This window comes from Gymnoscopelus braueri (genome assembly GCF_963280865.1).
Source record: "Gymnoscopelus braueri genome assembly, chromosome: 18".
NCBI classification, from domain to species: Eukaryota; Metazoa; Chordata; class Actinopteri; order Myctophiformes; family Myctophidae; genus Gymnoscopelus; species Gymnoscopelus braueri.
The window spans coordinates 22,002,285-22,024,193 of record NC_137618.1 but is presented as its reverse complement, the minus strand read 5'-3'; the positions used below and the strand labels follow the sequence as shown (position 1 = coordinate 22,024,193).

The window sequence follows — 21,909 nt, the reverse complement described above, 5'->3', positions numbered from 1 at the left end:
AAATCACTTGGAAAATGGTTTAATGATGTTTACAACAAAAGAGAACTGTACAGTTTACAGTAAAAGATCTTTATATGTGTATAAAAACAAAACAAACAAAAATACAGCAGACAAATGCATCAAAATCTACTATGTATCCTGATTCACATACTTAAATTTCTACACAATCTTTCAGTTCTATGCGCCCCCCATGACTGGAGGGTTTTTATGTAGTCAGATCAGAGAAGTGTCCCCATCCCCCCCAACCTGGTCTGTCAGGTGAGCAGTGTTGTAGTCCATAGTGGAACCCAGGATTCCGACAATGACATATCATGTCACAATGACAGTGTCTGGGATCCTATAGAGTTCTAGTGACAGAGCTGATTCACAACAGACTGTGGAATCAGAATATAAGGAAAAGAAAAAAAAACTGGGGGACACATTCCTGTAGTTTAGCCCAAGCCTCCGAGTGAGAGTAATAAATGTTTTACAGAATTCAGTTATTGAGATACACAAACGGAAGTAATATGTACAGGTTTACCTTTTTCGTTTTTTTTCCTATTCTCGTTATTCTCATTTTAAACCATCAACGCTTGGGCTGTGAATTGATAATCGCACACATGACACACCCAAAACATACAAAAATACTATATCTTTAACCTACCAATAGTAAGACAGTTCTGCAATTAGTTCCATGCTGTGACAGAAAAAAAGTGATACAACAAACCAACAAGAAGTTAAACAGACTTTTTTTTTCCCACTTAAGTTTTCTCAGAAATATACCAAAATATACATCTAAGCTTTGGAATTGCTGAGGCTAGGACTAAAGCCAGTGCTGGGTTTGTCTCTTAATACACAAGCTGCGGGGTGAAAACAAAAGAGAAAGAGAGACAGGACAGAGAGTTATCTTTGGTATCTGCATTTGTCAAAAGTTAAAATATTTGGATTTTTGCTTTGGGATAGATAGCGATTGTGAGTTTCCTACAACCTCACATGGAGTTAAAGCATTAAACAAAGTGTCACTGAAGCCCGGTGGCCAGAGAGCACCCAACCAGCGGGACACAGTCCGTGCAGAGTGAAGGACTGTGATGCATAGTGTCACACAGCTGAGAAGACAATGTCACAGATATAGCGAGGACAGAGAAAAAGAGAGCACAGTGGTGAGACAGGAAACTCTAGAAACCACAGAGTGTGTATCGAGGAGACAGCGCTGTATTATCCAAGGAACTACAGTGTACAGATGAGGAGACAGAGACAGACGCACTGTAATGCAAAGAGGCAGGAACGGAGCATTTTCATATGTATCATAGCAACAGCACTGATGACAGACAGACATGTAAGTCCTGAGCATTTACAGTGTGCACAGGATCAACCCTCAGTGTGTATTAGCAAACATCACCCAGCTACCACCGGATTGGATCATCTATTGGTCCGTTAGAGAAGCCCACTTTGACCATTGCCAAACTCTACCAAACCCCACCCACAGGCACTGATGCCACTGCACTGACAGGGCGGGTGTGTGATGTGCATGGAATGTGCATACACATGCAAACACTGTTTGTCATACAGGAGTATCAAGATTGAAGACTAATTTATCCGTAGGCCAGCGTGTCATGTTTATGGCTTGCAAATATGTTATTTTTGGCATTCCAACAGTTAGTTGTTGGGATTTAATCTTGATCAGTGGTGTGGGAAGAGGTAAGAGTTGGGGTAGTCCATATACAATCACTAGAAGTCTTTGGTTAATGTTGTTACCACAGGAGAGAGCACTAGACAAAGCGCTGTGACACCGCGTTGGGACAAGACACGTACATACCTGTACCTGCTCACAATCAAAACAAGACACGATTGTCAAAATCATAGAAAATTTTAAACAGAAGACCCTTAAAGTGTACTAGTATCTACGCTACAATGTAAAGTCAGTTTCTGTTCAAAAGACAGCCAAAATATAAATTTCAGATGGGGCCAACTTAAAAAAAAAAAAAAAAAATGAAATAAAATATACTAAATAAATTATACATCCAAAGGTTTGCAATAGTCATTGTGCCCTGTGAGAACATTGTGAATGGTAACAGGCTGAGGACAGAAAAAATAAAGACATTCATTAATTCTTTGTACACGTATGTAACATGTCTCCCCCTTGTGGCGGAATTTCCCACAACACTCAACAAAAAAAAAGAAAACAAGACAAGTGGGCTTCTCCAACAATGACAATGTGTTTTGTTTGTTTTTTGTTTGTTTTTTGTTACTTTTTGTATATTTTATTTGTTAAGTAGATTAAAGCAAGTTTTAGTTAGAAATGAGGTATACAACAGCTTGCTTGCGCGCGCGTTACTGGTGCTCCACACTCTTTTTTCTATTTCCCCATTAAACAAGGAAACCAATGTGGTGGGTCAACCTACTGAGATCAAAGGAGCAAGGGATCCAATACTGAACCAAATGCATCAACATTAACCCATTTAGACCTGAGACAAAATCCTACCTAAGTTTTCTGGAGAAAAAAATAAATACGTTATGTTGCTAAATATCGTCTCTGTCGGGTGGAAACCTCATATGTCCAAAACTGTTACTTTTCAGGATTCAAATATAGCAAAAGTAGCAAATCTACAAGCTCGAAACGCGCCGAAGCGACTACTTTTGATGCTGTAGTATGATCATTGAGCATGGCATTTACGAAATAACACAAAAAGATAGAATAAGGAGATGAGATGTTTCTGCCCAGCAACAGCGATATATAGCAACAACTAAAATGACACAGAGGCGTTCCCAGCTTGAAAGGTACAACAATGTATAGGTGTAACAGGTCTTAATGGGTTAAGCAGATGCCAGGGAGACACTGAATCGTGGATAGTGAATTTCCAAAGGGTTTGTCCACTCTCACTGACCAAACTGAAGTCGATCAACTCTACTCTTCCCACAAACTTTGGTTGCACCATTGTAAGCCAAATACTTTCCTGGCAATGGACTGCTTAGAGGCTTTGGGGAAAAAGTAGAGGAATCCACTCCAAAACAAAAAAAAAACACCAAACAATAAAACCATATTTTCATTTCTTACTTCCGTTGTTTCATTCTTAATTTGATTTTCTTTTTAAACACTGGAAGATGGGAAAGAAAACAGACCATAATGTTTTGCAGACAGTCCTCCCTATTCACTCGCTTTGACACCAACACACATACAAGCGCACCTGCTGGAATTGAGTAATTAGTAAAGCTTTTCTTACAGGTATCTTCAACCTGTTTTGAGTCACACCTAAAAACCATATGTAGCCACATAATCATGCCAGGACAGCACACACTGAAAATGCCCCAAGTACACTGTATTGTTTCAGTGAAAACAATGCACCAGGCGAGCTCAAAGCTAAAGCCAAAGAGATGTGACCCTCTCGTTTGCTCTCACACACACACACACACACTCGCCGACGACAATAATGCTACAATGCTCTTGTCTTCTATGTAACGATAAGGCATAAATGATAATGTTAATCTTTTGTCAAACTAAGAAAGCCAGTGATCTTGCCCTCTCACACGATACAAAACAATTAAAAGGCATAAAGTAATATATATATAAAAAAAATTCAAATGATTGTTAAAGACAGCACAGCAAATCAAGTCCACAATAAATCAAACAAAACAAACCCCTCAAAAAATCTATTAAAAGATTAAGATCAGATGCGTCAGAGTCTCGTTTTCCTCACAACCACAGGGACCGCTGAGCCCCCTCCCATTCCAAAAGACCCCGTCTATACAGAACAGACACAGGTATCAGCGACTCACACACCCACAAGGCGTGGTCACGGTTTCTTTTTAGTTTTTGGTCTTGACAGTTTTTCAAGATTGCGGTTTTGCAATCGGAGAAGGAAGTTATTTGTGGAGGGGGCGGGAGTTTGAGTAGAAGTATGATAAACACTACATTCAGTCTTGATAACATACTGGTTTCAAATATAAAATATGAATATCTTACATGTGTTGTATATATATATATTTATATATAGAATTAAGAAAAGATCAATTTCTCTAATTCTTAAGTCGTTCCTCAGATAAATATTTCAGTAACATCTCACTGGTGCCGATGGCTACTGGTTCACCTTGCTCACGCACTTCCAACCTCTTAAGTAATTACAAACAAACAGCACTAAAACAGGACTGAGTCTTTAGGTCCATCGTGGACTAAAGACAGACAACCAGCTAAATGAGCAGCAAGACACCCACCTAGCTGGAAAGAGAAAGGCTATTACTTTGGCAAGAAGGACCACAAAATAATATTTAAACCTGGAAATACCCCATAAATAGTAGTACTAGAAAATAGCAGTAGTAAGGTTGTCCTTTATCGTGTATGGTTAATTATTATCAATTTTGAAATGGCGAGCCAGACAGTACTTGTACATTCTACAATGTTCTACAGATAGACATTTCTAATTGTGAACTTTGTGTTTAAGTGCTGCTGAGGTATATTCAGTCAAAAGCAATTCCAACAATACAAACAAGCACATAAAAAGGATAATGTGGACAAATGTCACTGCTTACAGTCTCTGTGATTTAATAACCACGGTGGCTATTAATTTGATGACATTGGAAGTAGTAGAATAGCGCTACTTTTTTTCGTGGGGTCACTTTATCAAGGGGCAGTACAGTGGGTAGCACATGGTCTACATCGCTTAGCCTAACAGGTTAGGTAAGGTGATTTGGCAGGTCTGAATGGTTCATAGCCAGAATTGAGTAACACCACATCTTTCCTGTGACATGCTATTTAAAATGGGTGGCACTAATGTTAAATGACAGAGGGTGGGTATGTCATCTGATAATCAGTGGTATCGTTTTAAAATAGTTGAGCCCTCCAGAGGAAGGAGAATGGAACCACAAACCCAGATTTTACCAGGATGTAGTCATAAAGCTATAAAAACACATGCAGGCCTCTCAACAGTTCAACTCTATCAGAAGCTTAAGCAGCGAATTGTTAAAGCTAAGTTTCTGTGATCCTTACCGAGCAGCAACAGATCAGGAATGGATAAAGTATCGAAATAGGCATGGGAGGAAAATTATTTGCCAGCGGTGTGTAGTGGAATTAGTGATGAATGTGAATGGCATCTTGTGTGCTCACCCAGGCACAGCAGCTAGTGAGAAAACCACTTTGGTTCAAGCTTGTTTCATGGCTGAATATTAGTAGAAAACAAAACCAAACAGACAGCACTCACATATGCTTCATTTACAGTTGAAAACTAAACTGGCCTAAAAATAAAATAAGAAAGTTGTCCTAGATCAAATAACTTGGCGAACCTCAAAGGAAACCAGGATCAAGCCTTAAGGGCCAGGCCCAAAAAACAGAACCCCTACCATTCAAACACAGCTTAATTACACAGAAACTATTAGAAAGGAAAACTACCTTTTCACACCTTGACCTGCCAATCCTGATCTTTTTTGGTCACTTGTGCTGCCAATTAAAAGCTGAGCTAGAAGAAACTTTATCCCCCACCCCCCACAATAAAAAGAAAGAAAGAAGAAAAAAGGTCTTTGGAAAGTGATCATCAAAATATTGCATTTCTCTATTTTTGCCACTATGAGAGAGATTTTGTACTCATAAATATATTGACTAGGCTAAGCTACACAGACTATACACACTGTTTTAACAAATATTTTTGGTATATCTTGAAGAGAGCCAGTCAAACGACTGCAGACAAACGGACCTTTCAAATCAAAACGAGTTTCATTCCTCCAAAACAGGCAGACTGCAGCTCATCAATCCAGTTTTTTTTGGTACAGATACTGTGCACAAGTAGATACAACGGTACTTCAAAAAACAGACAAACCCCCCCACCCCCCAACGTCAACATACAGCTGGTATGATGACCATGAGCCCAAAAAAGAGAGCGCAGTCAGCCACAGAGCACTTGTGTCATACAATGACTGAACTTTGGGCATCTGAATCCAACGTCTCTCCCTGTGACTACCGCCATCCACCAAGACACCCTCAATCAGACGTGGAACTGCACGCATGCAGCTCTTTATTTTTTTAAAGCTCAACGTTTTTCAGTCATTTCCTATCAGTGTCTATGGATCACGCCCAGACGTCAATTTTACAAAAGCTCCTGCGGCCAGTTCACCACTGCAGCAAAATGTAAAACTCAGTGTTTCCAGACAAGAGAGAACCGGAGAGACACACCTGGTCCCTTAAGGTCCTTAAAGCAATGATAACCATTATATCGGCCACTTATTACTTTGTTTTTATAAAGCCTTATAACCACGATTAAAAAAATTGTTATAGGAGTTAAATCTTAACTTAACATATTAGATTTTTAAAAGTTCTGAAAGTGTCAACACATAGTTAAAAGAAAAGAAAACTGAGATTCTCTAATATATAACTGATATGATTTGTGTAAAGGCCTGACCAACAGAATCCAAAAGAGATAAAACTACAGATAGGGGCAACACACCAATCCCCATTAGTGATGTATAATATATTGTGAAATTAGTAGTTAATTTTTGGTTAGAATGTTTAGAAAGAGAGAGGAAAAAAAAAAAAGTATTTCATGTACATATATATGTATGAATATATTGTGTGTGTATGCATATACACACACACACTATATATATACACTGTATATATGTACATATACTGTATATACACACAAAATGTGAAGTGAAAAAAACAAACACCTTGATGGTACCATGGTTATTTTCTTCCTGGATATAATATGTCAGAATTCACAAGGAGTGACAGGCCAGAAACTGAACCAGTTGAGCCACTGAATGTGACACAGGGGCCAACCGAAAAATTTAAATACAAACTAAAAAAACGTTTTTAAGTAAGAAAGAAAAGAAGACGGCAAAAAAGATAAAGAGAATCAATCCAAGCCTCTTCAGAGGAGGATATCTTTTTGGTGGCAGCAAAATGTTTAAATAATGATAGATGAAAAAGGGAGGAGTGAAGCATAAAGCCTAGATCAAACAACCTCCTGGTTCTCTATACGGTGTGGTTAACAAAGAAGTGCACAACGTATAAGAAACAGGGGGTGGCTTCACTGAGCCTTAGAGGCAGTGGTAATGGTGGAGGCCGACACTGGCACGGCCGCTGTGGTGGCTTGGTGGTGGCCATCGGTAGAGAGGTGGAGGTGCCCCGCCCCTGCAGCCGACACCAGGCTGACGGGATTACTGGCGAGCAGCGACAGGTTCTGGGGGTTCAAGAAGAGGGGTGCATTCACTAGGTGGGGGGTGCCGCCCGCGGAGGTATTGGCAAACAGCAGGTTCCCACCATCCAGGGAGGTGATGGGGAGAGCATTGCTCGACGCGAGAGCTGCAAGAGAAAGATGGCAAACGAGTTGAGGCATCATCATCATGAGCTGGATGGCTGACAGTGAGGGGTGCTTATGTGCTTTAAATGCATGGTAAAAGAAAACTTGATGTACTTGCCCTGAAATAGACCTTGGATGGTGGCCAGAGTGCTGTTGCTCATGAGGGCAGGACTCAGAGCACTGCCCAGAGCACCAGGAGCGAGGCTCAGAAAGGCCCTGGTCACACAGATATACAGTCAACACACGGCAAGGCTGATAGACATACAGTAGATCAGCGCAATAAGCATTTCAGTGAAAGATATTCGTCAAGTTTTTGGAGATGGCTTTCACTAACCCTGGTGCAAACTGGGAGGAGGCCATCAGTCCTGGGTTGAGCCCGGCCGCGGCCGCCATGGCAGCGAAGCTGGCACTGGTTGGTAGCTGGGCAGCACTCTGCAGCGCAGCGGACAGCCCCGGCGAGGCCACCATCACCTGGCCCGTCCCCAAGGGCGCTTGGGTGAAGATCGCTTGTTCCAGGGCTCTGCTGGTCTCAGTCGACGTGGACAGAGCAGTCGTAAGGGACGGGCTTAAAGAGGGAGAGCTTGCCATGGTAATCATAGGCGCAGTGGAGATGACCGATGCCGTGTTTGTCATTCCGACTGTTGTACCTTGGGAGGAACAATGTGATGAACGTGAATATGTAGTCGGTCATACATACAGTACATGCATGCATACTGTAAGCTACCCACACACACCTGTGAAGGTCAAGCCGGAGACGCTGGTGCTGGTGAGAGGCATTATTGGGTTTACAGTCAGAGTGGTGGGTGTGTTAATGGGGCTGCTCACAAGGCTTGCTGTGCTCGCCACCTGGATGACAACAGAGAGATACAAGAGACTGAATGGGATAAAGACAAAAATATAAGTGATAGAGAGCGAGAGAGAGAGAGAGACACACAGACAGAGACGGACAGATTGTGTGCGTCTGTACCAGAGGGCTACTGGGGGTGAAGATAGTTTTGATGGGGGTGCTTCCTCCGATAATATGGCCACTGCTGGGGGGGTTGATCCTTTTCTCTTTCTGCCGCCGGTTGCAGAACCAGACCCGAATCACCTCCTTCTCCATGTTGAGCTGGTCAGCAATCATGGTGATCTCTTCAGAGGTAGGCTTTTGGTTCTGCTTAAAGAGGTCAAAGACATCGGGATTCCCTTTCAGTATGAGTTAGCCAGGATACATCAAACGCAGCACCGCAGATTAATGAGACACTCTAGAGAGGTAGAATGCGGTGGATTAGTCTGATGTAGGTGCTATGTGGGATTTTAACGGTTTCTATATATATACTCAAAGTTACAAAATCTAAATCAGAGTTTGGATCATACTAGTGATTTTTTAAGACTTCCTATTCCCCCTTCCTCAAATTATCCATCTAGACTATTTATTTGATAGGGCAACTCTATTGAAGTGAGAATGTAATGCATTAATTAAGTTGAGGTGGTCTCATATTTAGAGTGATCTCCACAAAATAATGTGACACACTACGATTTCCAATAATGATAATAATAATATCTATAATTCACTAAATCTGTGTGCATGTGTGGATGGGCGTGCAAACTTGGCATGTGTCGCCGATGACCCGGGGATGTGTTGTGCCATCTGCTAATTCAGTCGGACCGGCGGTTGTCCACTAATGTCTGTCTGTGTCTGTCTGTCTGTCTCCCATTCATGCCCATGTGTGGAGGTTCTTGGAGGACACACCAAATCTGTGTGTGTGGCTGATGATCTCAACAGGCATCGGCTTCTCTGATTGGTCATAATGGCCAACCCACCCATCGGCTTCACAGATTGACAAAGCTTCAATTGCGCCACTGTACCAATATAAATGGCACAATAATACTCCATTCTTAGCATAGCAAGACTCGACTTCATCCACAGTGGTGTTGTGTGTGGAATGTTATGCTGGACGGTGTATCTGAAAAAGGCACCATCTACAGTATATACGGCATCTATAAATGCATGTGTGCGTGTACGTGTATCTCAGGAACCGTCCAACTGGAGATATGGGAATCCCTGATGCCATCAAAACTGTCCAAATGTATACTCTGTGATTATTTGTACATGAATTAACTTCACCAAGAGTGGCACACAAAAGTCGTGAAAATAGCAATTTTAATTATTTTATTTTTTAAATAGTAATAAAAAGGAACCACAGGAGTTTGACAATATTATAAAATACATAATAATAATAATAATAATAGAAAAAAGTTAAATGTGCTTACAAAATGTGAGTCACTCACCTCTATAAAGCTCTTTTCTAAGGCCACTCGGATGTTGGTCTCAATACTGGTCCTTTTCTTCCGTCGGCGGTTGAGCCCCTCCAAGCCAAGGCCAGGGGAACCCAGGGCACTGGGGCTGGACAGGGCCTGGTCAGACGTCAGGTTCTCTGCACAAACAGCACAGACGCAAGGGACCGGGATAGAGGTAAAGACAGGGTACTATACTGTACATTCATGCTTATCGCCATGGCATGCAATGCAGCCAGGCAGGTAGTGGCAAGCACAGACCTGCAGCCTGTAAAAGAAAAGCACATATACAACATACATAATACACATAAACGGGTTACACCCCATACCCATTTCTCTGACAACACACTGGCTGGGTGAGTTCAGGGACAAACCTGCATCGTTGAGCCACTTTTCCAGCAGCGGCTTGAGTTTGCACATATTTTTAAAGCTCAGGTTCAAGGCCTCAAACCGAGAGATGGTGGTCTGGCTGAAGTCATTCCCGTACAGCTTCCCCATGGCCAGGCCAACGTCCCCCTGGAGTGAGCGAAGGAAGGCAACCACATGAAATGGAGAGAGGTAGAGAAATATAAGTTAGTGCAAACTCTATATTGATATTCAATGTGTTTTTCTTGATTTCTGGAATCAGAATGTATACAAGTCCTTTTTAATGGCATGGGTGTAAGGCAAGCCGTCTAGAACAGGGTTTGTCTGTATACTGCTACATGCATGATGTCATGAACCAGAATCACTCTGGTCAAGAAAGCCTTATTGAGGAGAGGTAAAAGTGAAACTTATGAAGTTGGGGCATAGTTGACAATCTAGTATACATATATATTTATTATTTTTTTAAAGGTTGCAACGCATCTCTTAGTTATAACAACATTGTTCTTGTTAAGGACTTTTGTTCTTATTGGTTAAGTATTTATAAATGATTAAAAACCAAATGAGGCATAGACCATCACCACACTATGACATGGACACAAGTAGCCAGCCTGTATAGTATGGCTTCCACACTGAACACCACATTGTGATTTGTGTGGCTTGTTCCCAAACTGCACATAATACTAACTTAGGTGAAGATTGGACAGGAAGGCCACACTGCTGTTAGTCTCTGTGGGCCCGATCTTTGCCCGGCGCAAGGTGGCGCAAAAGGGACAGCGCAATTATCATTGATATCTTCCAACCCATGCAGATGTCATTTGTACACCCTGTGTCCACGTTTTTTAGATAAGAAATTATCTTATGCCTATGTAGTGTCAATGGCTTGGTATTAAAATGCAATGTTGTCTGGCACAATCAAGGCGCACTGCTATCTTATGCACAGGCTTTAAGCTACTAACAGCTTTCAGTTGGTCTGTTCCTGCTGTGTCTCTGTAAAAAAAACAACCTAACTGAGAATGAGTTAGTGTGAATATTAAAGTAATACTAGGTAACTTTTTCAACAAAACTAAAGTTAAATTGTATATCTTTTGTGAGTGGCAAAAGTTTCACAACACCCACTCCATGAATTTCACCCCCGAAAGCCTTTTATTTATATATTTTCTATTGAACGGTGTCGAGGGGGACTTTCCCGCGAAAATGACGTCATCTGGACGGAAAACGGAGGCGGAAATGCACCGGTTTCCTGTTTGGCCAGGAACTACCGCACCGGTTTCCTGTTTGGCCAGGAACTACCGCGCTAATAACAAAAGGGAAACTCACGCTGATTTTAAGAGATTGTATGATTTGAAGGTCGAAAAACAACAGAAAAAGAAAACACAGCTCACGGTAACTAAAGCTCCACTGGCTAAGAGAAACGATCCACAGATCGTATAAAACAATTAAAAGAACGCTTTTTGAAACGCTTCCGTCTTCCGGTGAAAACAAATGGAATTCTGGGTAACAGAGGAATAAACAAACGGCCTGCAGTGACGTTAATGACCAGCAGAGGCTGCTAAAAATCGTTATTTGTGGACCTGCACTGTATAACTTTAAGTTGATATGTCAAGATTTCACATATGGGAAGACATTAGCCCACGAGTACTGTGATTCTGACCACAGTGATTCTGACCGCCCATATAAGCGATGTCCAACTAGCTAAATTGGAGGGGAAACACCCCAACTCAAGTTGCACCCTGTGCCATAGATCGTCGAAATAGCCCAGCCCCCCAGTCTTGTTTTTTTTTATTAATTACTTCCTTTCCTCACACACCTGTGTGAATCCCAGTTTGATCCGTCTCTGTTTGAAGGTCTTGGCAAACTGCTCCAGCTCCTCTAGGTCACTGGGCTCCTCCATGGTGGGGGTATCCAACCTTTTGGGTGGTGTCTGACTGTGGGGGAGGGACTGGATGGGGGTGGCTGCTATCGTACGGGTTGGTGTCGCTGGCTGTAGAGGACAAACAAATACAAAACATGGATTATGCCACATGGTTATGTCAGGCAGCTTGTTCAGACACTCTGCCTTATCTTTCATAATTTCAAGGAGGAGTTGTGTTCATCATTGCTGACCTGAGTGGCAAGGGTGATGCTTGGTTGGGTAGGCAGGAGGTTGGCTTGGCTTTGAGGTAGTTGAGTTAGAAGACTCTGGGCTTGCAAGAGGCCTAGAGCGTGAAAGAGAGCAGGGAAGTAAGGCGAGGAGTAACATCCCAGGAACAAATGTAAAACCCAATGTAATGTTTTAAACCTCAACGTTTTATGTTTGTTGTTTATAGGCAGAGAAAAGAAACGCCAGTACGCACTCTGCTGGCCCTGCGGCGACTGTGAGATGATGAACTGAGCAGGTTGTAGTGGTGTGGCGATGTGGTGGCCGGGCTGCACCAGGACAAACTGGGGCATACTTAGATTCTGCTGCTGTAGCTGCTGTAATTGTTGCTGGACAAATGTGAAAAACATCATTGAATATAGCCAGCAATTGTGTGTGTGTGTATGTATGTGTATGTGTATGTGTATGTGTATGTGTATGTGTGTGTGTGTGTGTGTGTGTGCGTGTGCGTGCATGTTGTGTGTCTTACTTGGGTGATATGGATGGGCTGTGACAGGGGCAGCTGGTTGATGGGTGTGGCTGCAGAGGCTGAGATGTTGGCTCCAGTGGTGTTGTTCTGTTGCTGTTGGTGCTGTACAGCTGCCGCCAGAAGCTGGGCCTGGGCCTGCTGGAGCAACATCTGCTGCTGTGCCGGGCTCAGGGTCAGCTAAAGGAGGAAGCCGGACAGTAGGCACAAGAGGTAGTAGACAAGGAGAGGTAGGAGTTAGGAAGAGGGTCAAAAGTCAGCAATAAACATTAAATATTCTTTAAAAAAATTAAAAGGTGTAATCACACTGTGGCCAGACAGATAAATGGAGGAGGACTCATTTGGCTGAGCCAGGCACAAGTACAAATGAACATGAAGATTTCATTCACGAACTCACAGCCCACATGCATAACAAACATTCACTCTTGTGTAGTGCAAGTGCAGCTCAAACATCCAGTCTCCTCTCCACAAATAAAATATGGACTCAGCCATTGATGTAAAAACATGGAATCCAGGTGCATCATGTGGTTGGCCTGATATTACAAGCGTGCAGAGAGACACACCAAGGCTATGTCCAAACAGCTCCTTCTGCTGTGGAAGAATTTGGACATAGCCTGACCACCACTGGGATAAAGAATAAAGATTAAAAAAAGCAGGCAGGTGGAGAAGAAAACTGCCGTAGCCACTGAATCAGGGTCAGAAATCACTTCAAACATATTCTTGAGAGTATCAACTGATCCCAGATACATGGCTAGGGCCAAGTTCTAACTTAAACCAAGGAGGCAACATGCCACTTACTCCAGCTATCTGTCCCCCGGCCAACATTAACTGGGTTTGGGGCAACACACTCTGCTGGACGGAGGTCGGAAGAGCACCCGAGTCTTCCGACTTACACTAGTAGAGGTAAAGGACAGAATGCGATATTGAGACAACCTGGCCAGGAGACCTAATCAGACAGTGTAGGCTACACTGAAAAAGTGTGAAACGTGATGGTAGGGTTAAAAGACAAGAGGATGGACAGTCCAAATTCATTTGGATGAAAAACGAATAGATGGTGCAGTTAATCCAGATAAAAAAACAACATAAACAGACCCACTCAAATACAAATTGACAAGGCCAAGGAATTCAAAGTCACACAGAAACTCTGACACCCAAACTAGACTCACAGAATGAGTCCTTTGTCTTTAAGAGAGCAAGAGGATTTAAATTAAAAAGCAAGTGAGAAGGTGGGTGTTTAAAATGTACTGCAGCCTTCAGAGACAAGGGAGAGGGGGGTGCTAATTAAAATAACTGTTATGCAGTGCATGTAAATTCTGCATAGATTTGCATATTCTCTACCATCTGTTTCCGAGCAACCGCAGAGCAGCTAATTAGCATACGGGGTTGATTAATCTGCCTTGTTGCCAGGCGACACCAAGAGAGCCTGGCTCGTTTAAATGGAACTCTTTCTGCATGTGCGTGTACATGTCTGCAAGCCTCTTAGTCAAACTTCCTACCTCATTTTCATTGCAATTACAATCCAACAACCGTGTAAATCCAAAATTTTATAAAGATTTGGATATTGGAAGCCAAGATAATAAAAAAGTGCACCTCAAATTGAATAAGTGTCACCTGTTTTGTTAATGTTCTGATCAGTGTAATTATTTGTTGGCATAAAGTCAGGGAAACAAGAACTCAGATGTTAATATAGAATAGACATGCCTATGGCGTGTGTGTGGAGCAGGAGGGCAGGGGTATGTGGGTAAGTTACCTGTTGGAGGAGGGCTTGTGCATGGGCATTAGTGATTGCACTTGTGGTTGGCATCGTCTGCCTCTGAAAGTCCAGTCCATTTGTTTGGACACCTAAGGACAGAAACAGCTCATTGAGGATAGCACCGGGAAATGCTTTACCCACACACGCACGCAAACACACACACACACACACACACACACACACAATTTAAAGCCATGTGTATATTAGGGGTTTTCCATGACTTTTGGTGTGGCTGGCAGTGTGTCCAGCCACATATCCAGTGTGAAAGGTCTCACATGGAGACTGAGAACACAAGACTAACAGGCCACACAGTCCTCTACAAGTAATATCAGACTACTTGAGCCCAGATTTAATGTATTGTATTGTATTGCTAATTAATTGAGTGCAATGGACCACAATAGAAACAAGCCCCCAGGGCTTTTTGTGTTATCCTTTTAGCATAGCTTTTCTGACTGCACTACCATACTGATGATAACAAACTGGTTAATAAAGTATTCAATCAATCAAATAAAATATTGTTAAGGCGCATTTAGCACGCAGGATATTTCAAGGCGTAAAAAAAAACAGCATAGCTAAGAAGGATCACAATTTCATGATATGCTCACATAAATCTGCTGGAATGTTAAGCTGGTGAATTTGATTTGCAAATCACAACAGCATTAAATATTAACATTACAGTCCTGTATGAATATTCACATTAAGCAACATTGTCAGTATTAATCTTATACCTCATTACACAGCATAAATATCATGCAATTGAATATTTGCCCTACAATGCTCATTGCTCACTCCTACAATAATTTATATTACAGAATCACTCAAGCACCAAGGCAGAGGAAATCAATGTTCATATTCAATAGGCAAGAGAGGGACCAAATTACAGTGTGGACTAATCATTTCATTACACAAAAATGACTGCAAAGATTAGGGTTTTTATCATTCTGGAATCATTTTCATTGTCAAAAGCAAAAATAAGCACCTTTCACATAACATGTTAAGGGCCAAATTTTCATTTGGAAACCTGTTGATTCAGCCTGTAGAACTTTGCTTTCCTCCAATTCTGACACCCCAAAAAAGAAAAGTTAGAGAAAAGTTGCAGGTTACCCACCTAAGTTTCCACCAACGCTCTCCATTGCAAATTTAGTTCCTGACTGTATATTCATTTTGGAATCTGGAAGAGACAGACAGAAGGGGACAGAGTAAGAAATCTCTACATTCAAAAGCTATCAATCATCCCATTACTGTTTGACACAATACAATACACAATACAATTACATTCAACATAAAAAACAAGATGCTGTGCGCTGAAAGACAACTGCCAATTAGCCAATAGAAAAACTAATTAGGGCAAGTAAAAAAAAAAAAAGTGCCATTATATATATATATATATATATATATATATATATATATATATATATATACATACACACACACACACACGCCACTACTACTACTATGTTGAATAAATACAAATAACATCTGTAATAACTGACTTTTTCTAATGCGAAGAGTTTCACAACAACTCCAACGACAGCCAACAACCCTCCATTAAAAGCACACCTCAACACTTATTCCATCACTCACCCTCTTCTGGTCCACGCGTTTTCTCCAGCATGGTTGCAAGAGCTACCAGGAGAAAACTGTCTGTGCAGACTGCAGACCCTCAGAATGGGTGCCCGCTGCCCGGCACTCTGCCCCTCCCCTCACTCCTCCCCCTGTTCACTCTCCACTGGTCAGCGAGCAGAATCCAATACAACTACAGCTACACACACAGACACAGTGGCACTGTCCACCACACGGTCCAGTGAACAACACTGGGATACACACACTGGGAAAGCCAACAGGGTTGAGGCAAACAACTCTCCTATCCTCTCTCCCTTGTCTTTTCTTTACCCCCTCTGACGCCCTCTTTTAACACTCCCCACGTTGCCCTCTTTTCTTTCTGTCTCTCGTGTGCCAGGGTTGTCACGACTTCAGAAAAACTTCTCTCTGCCTCTCTTTCTAGAATGAAACAGAAACGACGAGTGCAGCTGGCAGCCTCCTCTAACTTTCCCCTCCACCCCCCCACCCCACTATAATGAAGGATAATCAGTATTCAGCTGATTAAAGCCGTATGCAAATTTGCCCCTGCCTCGTTAGCGATGCAAGGCTTTGAAGTCCTGCGAGCGACGCATTTCACACCGGGCTCTGAAAGCTTTCTGCATAATTTAAAACCCCCATAAATATTTATCAGCTCATTAGCATATTAATTGGATGGCTTTTGGAGGACGATAAAAAAAAACAGGGGAATAAGGAGGACACGGAGGGAGGGAAGAAAAAAATTGTGCTCAAACCAGCACTCAGCACAGCAGAGGCAGCAACAGCACAAGGCCAATTATTGTGTGAGTGAACAGCCAAAAATGTAATTAGCTAAGAGCAGGTAAAGGGCTGAAGATATCCCAGAATGCAACGTGAGGCCTGTCGGCGGTGGTCTGAGCATGTTAGCGAGGAGAGATGGCGATAATAGAATGTCTCAGTCCGGAGCACCTCCAGGAGTCATGGAAACCAGGCCCAACTATTAACGGGAGGGGAGGGGGGCATGAGTGGGAGGGGGGACTCGCTCAATCGGAAATAAATAACTCCACATTAATCCACCACGAGCCCGTCATTACTGCTACACCCCCTGTGGCTAAAGCATTCCACAGTGAACAACTACAGAGAGTGGGTATTGCTGGCTATGTTTATGAAGTGTTTGAAGATTAGCATATTTAGATTAGCTTTAAATTCCATTAGTATTTCACTTCGGAGCTCTTTTTAATTCATTTTAAAACATGCTCTGAGAGCTAATGTGCCAGAGAAACAAGCATGCTATGGTGAGGCACAGGTGTCAAATAAATGGAGATTAGGATGACAAGAGCTGAATGGCTGAGCATGTGCTGTAGATCTTGAAGTTTGGGCTTTATGTGGTTGTTCCAAAAATATTGACCTGGACAAAATTCTGGGCACCTCATTCACATAGTCCATGCTTGCCAAAAAAGGTATTTATAGCCTTATTTGACCAAAACCAATCTGGGAACCCATCGTCAAATAAAAAGAAAAAACAGCGCCCCCAGTGTTTTTCACTTTTGCGAAGCTCTGAATCTGTTCTTGAGAGATTAGACCAAAACAAACAGGACCAAGAGGGCATGGTGAGGTTTACACAAGACAGGAAGTAAACCATATAGTCTCGTTACGCTCGAAAGACCATGACACATAAACAGTAGTCTCGCGTTACCAGACTGTTGCCTCCCACAATTTTCAAATGTTTCCGGTATACAGTCTGGGACTCGGAAGCTCTGATCATGATTAGGATATAAACCGGATGTGGAGCCTCCTATCCATTTCCTTTTCGTCTTTACAGTCGCGCAAATTTATCCTATTAACAAATCATCTAAGTATACATAGCTTGCTGCTTAGCAGAAATGGAAATTAAAAAGTAAAGTGTGACGATATTTTAAAAGATATTTTCGTGAACGGAAGTGCCAGTTTCCTCTCTCGGATTTTGGGAGTTGTAGTTCCAGACTCTATATAGCATTCAGAGATTGTGGAATAGTTGTCTGGCTATGCGAGACTACATAAACAGTAACAAGAGTGCTGAGGAAATATTGGACAAGTAGCCTAATCAATGGGCAATTGTGCTCAAGGTCAATTCTAGGAAGTTCAACCTAAGATAAACTGAAATAAACCCACAAGACAAAATTATCACTCTAATTCTACAATACTCATCCTCTGTCACCAGTCACTGTAAGCCACTTTAGCCTGTACAGTACAGAATAATGTAGCACCTTAATACGGAAGACCCAGAAACAAATGCCAATAGTCATAGTCAATATGCAGACTCAATTGCAATATTCATGGGATACATATTGGTTCTCTCACCAAATGTGAAAACAAAAGATATGCTACATTTACAGAATAGTGTACAAAACTTCAACTGTGGAACGATGTCTTATGCCATAGCAAATTTTAAATGTGTAGCTCATTAGCACATTAGTACAGACCCAAGTGATTCAACATGGGAGACAGTGAAGAAATTAATAAGCACATTAATATTCCACTCAACTTACAGCTCCTAAGTATGGACATGCCCCCCCCCCTACAAAGGATTGGAGACAGTTCTATATTAAGTTACTAATGTATTACTGCATGTATATTATTATATATGTATTGACATGAAAGAATTTAACTCTTGTGTACGTAACAATACAAATATTGAACATAATTTTGTACTCAAATTGCCAAATTTATGTTAATTTTATGGATTCTAACATTTAATCTGGCATGGTAATATATCATATTCTTTGTTTACTAACTATTCTATGCTATTACAGCGTAATATATATTTATGAGCACAACTTCTCTATGCTCATAAGGCATTCTTTCTTGGCACTCTGTCTTTAATTCCTTTCATTCCTATACAGGCTGTCAGAAATAAACCGTTATCTTTTTTGGTGCATCACACAAGGCTATTAGTTATGATTCTCTTCCTCCACTCTGCAACAGCTTGTTTGACTGGAGCCTTCATGTAGGCCTACTCAATACTTTGAGATGCCCATGTCTTGAATCTATTACTGGGAATTATGCATTATTCATGATGACTGTGTTTACATCAATGAATATTCATGATGGAACTCCTAGGATGGAATGAGGGTGGAACAGTAAAACTGATTAAATGAGAAAAGTGTGCCTTAGTGTGCCCAAGTGCGAGGATGAAAAAATTATTTCTCCTCTGTACACCAAGTAGCCTAGGTCAATAAATCAATCAGGGTTTGAGTAGAAGGCCATTTTCACACAGCTGATATAATTTCTCACAATATATTATGACTGCAAAACGATAATATGAATTAGACCATTAATGCAACCACATGTTAAGCAGATCGGCTACAGTACTGGAATATTTTTTCTATACCATGTTCTTTAGACAAAAAGCACCATATGCATTAATTCATATCAACAAACACTCACTACTATAAGTGCTTCTCTTTTGATTGTACTGAAAAGGAACCGCATTGCTAAACCTTTGATAGCACAGTACACTTGACCTACATGAAGTTATCCTGTGAAGGCACAGTAGCCTATTGTTTTTCCATTTAGAAAGAAATATATCAAAAATCATTAGCATGTCATCAATACTGACATTTGTCATCAACAGACCTTCTAGTGTATTCTTTGTGAGTTATTCGTTTGTCAAGCCTGGCTATTTCAGGTATTTGATTGCCACGCCTGGCAGAGCTGTCTTTTTCAAGGGTTTCATGTTACAATTCATTGGATAATTGTACGAAGATATAATTAGTTGTAAGCATATTAAACATTAGAAAATAATAAAACGATAGTAATAGAAAGCAGACTTGTGTGTTTAAACTTGTATCAATTGCCTACACATTCCAGCCAGTGCCTCTTGTCCTCATAGTATGTATGGGATTATGGGAAGTATCACTTGTTTTCATTTAGCTAAAACCGTCTATATGCTGTTGCTACAAGTTGTTAGGGTCGGTTTGCCCCTTTAAACAAATTCGCCAAACCACAGGGGAGAACGAGGTATCCGCAAGCTGTGACTTGCCCTATTATTAAACAGACTGAGAGGGGGAATTAGAATGCCCTGCCTGTTGTTGTGGCCTTCCGGAAGTGGGCCTCACCACCCCCCGGGCCTTGGGGGGAATGCACACACACTGCACAGGTACCCATGTTTTAAACTGTGAAAACGGCATCGCCAATAAAGTCGTTTAGTTAAACTACCTCCAACAATAGTCTTGGTCTTCGCATTACAATGAACGCACGTTTGTCTGTTTACTGCAACAATCCTAAATGTAAGCTATTCTAAAACAGCGAAATGAATATTTGTTGAGGAAAAATAAACGCCCACCCCCCCTCAAACTCAACCCGCCTGCACAGACAGACAGACAGACGCACTGGAACTGAATGGAACTGTGAGACTTGTTGTAAAACTTGTACCAACGCGCAATTTGTCCTCTTCGAAAAACAATGCGAAACATCGCGAATGTAAGCCGACTGCTCCAATAATGCACCATTTAACACTACAATGTAAAAGATAACAATTCAACTGCATTCGAAAATTCTGGAACCAAGTTGCGACCCGTTCGCATTTAGCACTCGTGGTATTTAGTTTAGGAAACAAGTTACTCGGTTCCTAAACTAAATACCACCAGCACCGAGTGCTAAATTGACGATTATCCGCAATTCATAATCATACTACATCGGGTTATTATAACTTGCCAAAAAGAACGGAACAACAAACTAATCTTAGCTTGTAGGTCAGTTCATTTTGCCAAAAGCAAGTCGAGACCTTAACTTCGCGTTTACAATGTAATAATATCGCACTAGCCATTACACCGTGGCGCGAGCCTTTCGGTCGGCTTTTTAAAAATGTAATACTTTATTAACAGTTTGCCCCAAAAAAAAGCACAGAAAGTACAGTTCAATACAAAAGGATTAAACCCAAGAAAGCACTGTGGGTGGAAATATTATTCTATACTGAAAAAAGTGTTTGTGTCGACACTTATTTCAGTTGAAAATGCGTCATTTTTGACGAAAGGCTCGGGCGACGAAGTCCAAAAATTAGCCGTTAGTTGTTCGAGTTTATAATGCCTAACAACACTCCGCATTCTGGTCCTGTGTGTGTGTGCCGGGGATGGATGGGAGGCCCACATGAATAACACAACAGCCTGCCTGTATGCAGCACCGAGCACACAAAGGCACAAGAAGGGGAGAAAAAAAGGCACACAGCTATAAAATCACGCTTAGTAAAAAAAACTATTCTTCCCCATCATCATCAACCACAGCTAGGGCAACAACATGTCGTATTGTTAATTCATTTGCGTGTGTAAATGTGCGATCCAGGCAGCAGTACGCTGCCCCGCTCAACCCTTAAAAAATGAATATGCAAACCGCTTTCAAAAGCTTCACGTCTGTGTGCATCAACACACACAAAGCACAGCCAACCTGCCTGCTGCCTGCCTTTAGCAGGCTGGCTAACGTTAGCCTGCTTGCTACTTCCATTTCAACCCAAACTGCATTTTTGATATGGGTTAATGTGTCATCCAAGAACCAAGAGTCACGTCGGCGATTACTAATACAATATGCTAAATTGTATTTGTCGACAGAGGTATGAATATGTAGCGGCGTATACAGCGGTCTAATCACACAAAGGGAGGCATGTTTTTCCCTGTAATTTGCCGTCGCACTGCAATAGCCCGTTTCCTCCTCTTGTCAAATTACAGCTGGATATAAATAAACTAAACCTACTATTATCGCCAAGCCTATTGGGTCAAATAAGCCTCTTTTCGCCAGTGTTGTGTGCATTTTGGATTGTGGAGTTAGAGAGTTTGAATATGAGTATGAATATGTAAAATGCTGTAATGATTACCTGGTCCTGAACTCTCATCTTGACTCGCTGCTCCTCCGTCCGCCATTTTGAATATTTAACCCGAAATCCCAGCCCCGAGCGTGCCACACACACGCACGCACATAAATACACGAGGAATTGCACGCATGGTATTGTACATACAAACATATGCACGCACACACGACGCAGAAGCTACTTTGATACAGTATCCATTCAACTTTATACTTGACTAACTGTCCAGTGACTTTGGTTTTAAAAAGTGGT

The 21,909-nt window shown here is 41.6% G+C and overlaps 1 protein-coding gene across 3 annotated transcripts; it reads right to left on the bottom strand.

The window, feature by feature from the left end:
- Nucleotides 1-3: 3 nt before the first annotated feature.
- Nucleotides 4-21,712, bottom strand: LOC308105896 (POU domain, class 2, transcription factor 1-like; the record flags this gene model as incomplete). Of its 3 annotated transcripts, none has more annotated exons than XM_080456853.1 (14): nt 4-7,267; nt 7,384-7,481; nt 7,600-7,912; nt 8,000-8,111; nt 8,233-8,421; nt 9,537-9,682; nt 9,917-10,058; nt 11,716-11,889; nt 12,012-12,103; nt 12,242-12,374; nt 12,515-12,691; nt 14,262-14,353; nt 15,373-15,435; nt 21,667-21,712. In XM_080456853.1, the coding sequence occupies 14 exons, from the start codon at nt 21,710-21,712 to the stop codon at nt 6,993-6,995; spliced, it is 2,052 nt and encodes a 683-aa protein (XP_080312979.1). In that variant the 3' UTR covers nt 4-6,992. The 3 variants fall into 3 exon arrangements, with proteins under 3 accessions (XP_080312979.1, XP_080312978.1, XP_080312980.1); XM_080456852.1 differs by having other exon boundaries at nt 9,537-9,692; nt 9,918-10,058; XM_080456854.1 differs by having other exon boundaries at nt 9,537-9,692; nt 9,918-10,058; nt 14,262-14,395; nt 21,667-21,701.
- Nucleotides 21,713-21,909: the final 197 nt, after the last annotated feature.